General features: G+C 41.6%; 1 protein-coding gene and 1 pseudogene across 1 annotated transcript in view; one reads left to right on the top strand and one right to left on the bottom strand.

The window, feature by feature from the left end:
• LOC137997549 (centrosomal protein of 19 kDa-like) overlaps nt 1-179 on the bottom strand; it is an 11,388-nt gene extending 11,209 nt beyond the window's left edge. The window contains exon 1 of the mRNA XM_068843606.1: nt 1-179. This exon is cut by the window's left edge and continues 30 nt beyond it. Within this exon, the coding sequence (XP_068699707.1) occupies nt 1-46 (46 nt within the window). The 5' untranslated portion in view covers nt 47-179.
• Nucleotides 180-1,435: 1,256 nt separating this feature from the next.
• Nucleotides 1,436-3,247, top strand: LOC137997548 (uncharacterized; annotated as a pseudogene).
• Nucleotides 3,248-5,000: the final 1,753 nt, after the last annotated feature.

Genomic DNA, 5,000 nt, shown 5'->3' with positions numbered 1-5,000 from the left:
GCGTCGGAGGATCGAATTTAACGCCACATTTACGAGGAGTAAACATTTTAAGTAGAAATTTCGATTAAATTGATATAATAATATTCCATTTAAGTATTACTCAAGTTTCTGTACATGTTATACTAAGCATTGGAGATTCGATTGTTGACGATTACAGTCCACGGTCGCATATCGCATTGGACAGCGGCCATGCCGAAAACACCATGTACGTACACAACCCATGCCCTCCTCGGCATGTATTAAAACCCGAAAGACACCGAAACGGAACCACCGGAACAACAGAACGAAACCAGCGAAACAACCGAAACACCAAACGAAACCACCGGAACACACGAAACAGCTATAAAAACTTGAACAAAACCATCGAAACAGACTCGATTGCAGTATAAAATGCTTGAACAAAACCATCGAAACAGACTCGATTCCAGTATAAAATTTGACCTCCTTTGTCGCTTATAATAATTTCTCGAATGGTTTCCTTCAAGTTTCCCGCTTCAGTTGCTGTTTATTCAAGATCTTTGCAGATTCCCTAAGCTCACCAGAAGATTCTTTCTTCTTTCATTTCATTATTTTTCCTTTCTTAACTATGTCACGCAATGATGCGCACACGGCGACCACGTGAAAACGAGGTTGGAACAGTGCAAAGACCAAGGCAACAAACAAAAATACCAGGCGACAAAGTTATGATAAAAGAATGTTAACACATTTGTAAATTATTGTATTATTGAAATGTATTTGCATTCCGAAGAGATAGTCAATGGTGGAGACTGAATTTACCAAGTCTATTGTGTGCTTGTGAAGAAGGGAACAACTTTGAACAAAGCGACTAATTTTACTTACAGTGAAACTACATCACGAGTGAGGAGATTTCAGAAAATCTCGCCATCTGCATGGTCACTATGGCTGTTTCGATAGCTGTTTCGGTTGTTTCGCTGGTTTCGTTTCGGTGTCTCGATGGTTTCGGCGGTTCCGGTGGTTTCGTTCCGATGCTTTCGTTTCGGTGTTTCGGGTTTTACGACATGCCGACTCGGAGGGTAAGAAATTATTAGGATTTGTATGGGGATCTCGATAGCAAGCTGAAAAAGATATTTACACGCAAAAGTTCTCACCGTATCGAGGCTCAAGTGAACGGTTAACCAGCCGTGTCCAAATTCGTTGTGAGCGAGCCTCGAAGGATTTTGGATATTTGAATATTTTTCGCTGTTTCTCAGCAATGGATATTCACTGGACCTTGAAAGTCGGTCAAAAAGAAATATATTTTCCGCTGGTATTCCAAGTAATTAGTTGCGGTGTTTTCATTTCACACCTGCCGCACCCACTATTGTGCATTCTGTTTTTCATGTTTGTCAGGGATTGGCCAGTTATTAGTATTTATACCCTCCGCTGTCTCTTGAGTACCATTCACGCTTGCGGTTCCATACAGTTTATTCATCTTTCTGCTTTAAGCCCATCTATTCGTGTGATGCCCAACGACCAGATACAGAGCGAAGGTTCGTCCGTTTCGGCTGAAGTATTCCAAACGTCTTCGGGTGACAGTGGAGGCAACTCAGCAGCCGTTGATCAAGTCTTTTCCATGTTCAAAGATTTTCTTGAGAAAAAAACTAGAAGACAAAGGAAAGCAAATCGAGCATAGAAGTAAGTTAGATAAAGAAGTTGTGCAGCTAAAGTTCAAAGGAAACCAGAAACAATTTGAGCTTAATGCCGAGCTGGATACCATTTTGGAAAGTATTGAAACCGAGAGTGAAAGCATCGAGCCAAAGTTGTCGCAAATCAAGAAGCTTTCCCAAGAAGGCAGGCAACGTATTCGAAAGCGGCAGAAGCTGATAAAAATCGCTGATAAAAGCATGGACGGCTGGCAGGTCGTAACCGAGTACGAGTCAGACGAACTTGCATCCGGCTCCGAAGATGAAAAACGTCTTAAGAAGGCAAGGGAAGCTGCGAGTCGCAAGAGACGCCAAAAAGAGCAACTCTCCAGTGATCCTGGAAAGAAACCAAGAATTGCTTTGGGCACTGATAATCAACTTTTTCGTGGTATAAGATAAAGAGTCTCCTCTATACTTTGTATGTTCATGGGTGTTTTGGATACGCTTGCGCATCCTACCATATTTCTCGTGGTATTTGTTTGTATTACGGGAATTTAAGGGTAAAATGTTTTACGTTCGTTTGAGCGAAGCGAATTAGAACGTAAATATATTTTCCGCTGGTATTCCAAGTAATTAGTTGCGGTGTTTTCATTTCACACCTGCCGCACCCACTATTGTGCATTCTGTTTTTCATGTTTGTCAGGGATTGGCCAGTTATTAGTATTTATACCCTCCGCTGTCTCTTGAGTACCATTCACGCTTGCGGTTCCATACAGTTTATTCATCTTTCTGCTTTAAGCCTTCCCCCCCCCCCCCCCCCCCCCCCCACCTCCCGTTTACTACAGGTTTCGTCATTGCCTTTATCTTTCAGGCCGTAGAGACGCTTTTGGCGACTTCTTCCGCTGTTTCAAATGCGGCAAATTTGGACACTGGGCTAAGGACTGCCAATCCTTGTTCTGGCCGGGAAGTTACCAGCCCCTTAGCTACAATTCTTTCCCTGGAATCTCCTACAACAAGCCAACCTCAGGCCAATCAGCTCAACAAAAGCAATGATGATGCCTTGGCGCAGGTACATCAGTTTACACAGGATTACGAACTTGAAAGCTGACATTCATTACGTGTTAAGGGTAATCTGAAGAATAATTTAGTTTTCTGCAGATCTATAGGTGCTCCGGATTTCATTTTGTCTATTATTGAAAATGGCTACAGACTGCCATTCATTAGTTTTCCGTTGGCCGTAAAACTGAAAAATAATAAGTCGGCTTGTATTTATGCTGTTTTTGTGGATCAAGCTGTTCTTGAGCTCCTTAATTCAGACCGGGTGCGTTTGGTTAATGAGCAGCCTTTTGTTGTAAATCCTTTGTCAGTTTCTGAACAACCATGCGGTAAGAAGAGCTTATTCTCGATTTGCGTCATGTCAACAAGTCATTAATTAAGGAAAGTGTTAAGTAAGAGGACTGGAAAATTGCTATGTCTTATTTTGTGAAGGATGGGTTCATGTTTTCCTTCGATTTAAAAAGTGGTTACCATCATGTAGACATTGCACAAGAGCACCAAACTTTTCTGGGGTTTTCATGGCGTGCGCCCGATTCCATTAAGGAAATATTTTATGTTTTTTCTGTGCTCCCGTTCGGTCTGTCCTCTGCCCCTTGGGTTTTTACTAAGGTTTTGAAGTTACTGGAGAGTACAGGGTCTTTGTAAAGCCATCTTCTTGGATGATGGTTGGGCGATTGTTCAGGATAGAGAAAGTTGTCTCATTAAGGCCCGGGCTGTAAGGGCGGATTTGTGCAACGCAGGTTTTGTTGTCAATGAAGATAAATCGGTATGGGAACCCACCCAAGTATTGGACTGGCTGGGTATTACCTGGAATGCTGCATTAGGTACTTTTAAATTGTGGAAAGGAGAATTGTTAAGATCATTAACTCAATTGATCATATTATTGAAGCCGATTTCAAAGTTACCGCGAGAGAGTTGTCTTCCTTCACAGGTCAAGTTATCTCTACCTGTCCTGTAGTTGGTAACATTGGCAGGATAATGACCAGACATTGTGTCTTGTCCACCGCGTGCAGGGATAATTGGGATTCTATATCCCTTCTTGACGATTACTGCAAGGAAGAACTGTATTTTTGGAAGGAAAGTATGGTTAATATCAACACTAGGTATTGCTTTGTGAGTAAGGTACCAAGTTATTTTGTGTATTCTGACGCCAGTTCCACCGGAGGTGGAGCAATTACTGATTTTAACAATGATTTTGTGTGCCACAAAACGTGGTCGGAGAACGAGAGAGGTCAAAGTTCAATGTGGAGAGAACTGTCTGTTATTGAGTTTCTTTGCAATCATTTGCCTCAGTGTTGGATCACATGTTAAGTGGTTTACGGATAGCCAAGTAGCTGCTCAGATTGTTGAAGTGGGCAGCATGAAATTAGGTTTGCACAAATGGCCAGAGGGATTTTTGATATTTGTATCCGATCGGGAATTCATTTAGATGTACAGTGGATCCCTCGCACTTCGAATCAACAAGCTGTTTATATAAGTCGTTTAATTGATACTGATGATTGGCAAATTACTGAAGAATTTTTTCTTTTTCTCGATGGCTTGTGGGGTCCGCATAGTGTAGATTGCTTTGCAAATTATTATAACCGCAAGATCCCCAGGTATTTCTCGAGGTTTTGGAATCCCAATTCCTCGGGTGTTGATTTTTCTTTCAGTCTCTTGGAGGGGAAAATTGCTTAGTAGTCCATCCAGTTGGTATCATCCCACGCGTATTACATTATCTTAAATCTCAGAAGGCCGTTAGACCAAAATTTACTGATTAATTTATTGGACGGTGTGTCTACTAGCCTATGTTTTTTCAGTTGTTGGCGCTGGCCAAGGCAGTATGCCGTTTATTTGTAAGGCACTGGCCTAATGTTTGGTCTGTCATTTCATATGGTGCTGTCCTAATTGGAGTATAGTTGATTTATGTGGCACTGGCCTAATCAATGGTTGTTGATCTACGCGGCACTGGCCCATACGATCATTTAACGTCTTACGTGGCACTGGCCTCATCAATGGTTGTTGATCTACGCGGCACTGGCCCATACGATCATTTAACGTCTTACGTGGCACTGGCCTCATCAATGACTGATTTTTGTACGGTTATTAAAGGATGTTCTGTCTTTCTTTTGTTCTTCTAGTATGTATGTTTTGTTCTTGTCTTTACAGATTATGCTATCAAGTAATTCTTGGAAAGGCTTTCAACAGTTTTCTTCAATCAACGTTTACGAAGTGCTAAATGTTATGTTGAAGTCCAGGTCGGATTCGACCACTAAAGCTTACGTTCGTGTTATCAGAAAGTTCTTGGACTGGTCTAAAAGTAGACAGTTCAACATGCAGTTACCTTTTCCTCTTAGTGTTGTTTCTCTATATTTGTTTGAA

This window comes from Montipora foliosa, chromosome 3 (assembly GCF_036669935.1).
Source record: "Montipora foliosa isolate CH-2021 chromosome 3, ASM3666993v2, whole genome shotgun sequence".
Taxonomy (NCBI): domain Eukaryota; kingdom Metazoa; phylum Cnidaria; class Anthozoa; order Scleractinia; family Acroporidae; genus Montipora; species Montipora foliosa.
Note: the sequence above shows the minus strand (reverse complement) of the source record. Positions and strands in the feature narration are given on the sequence as shown.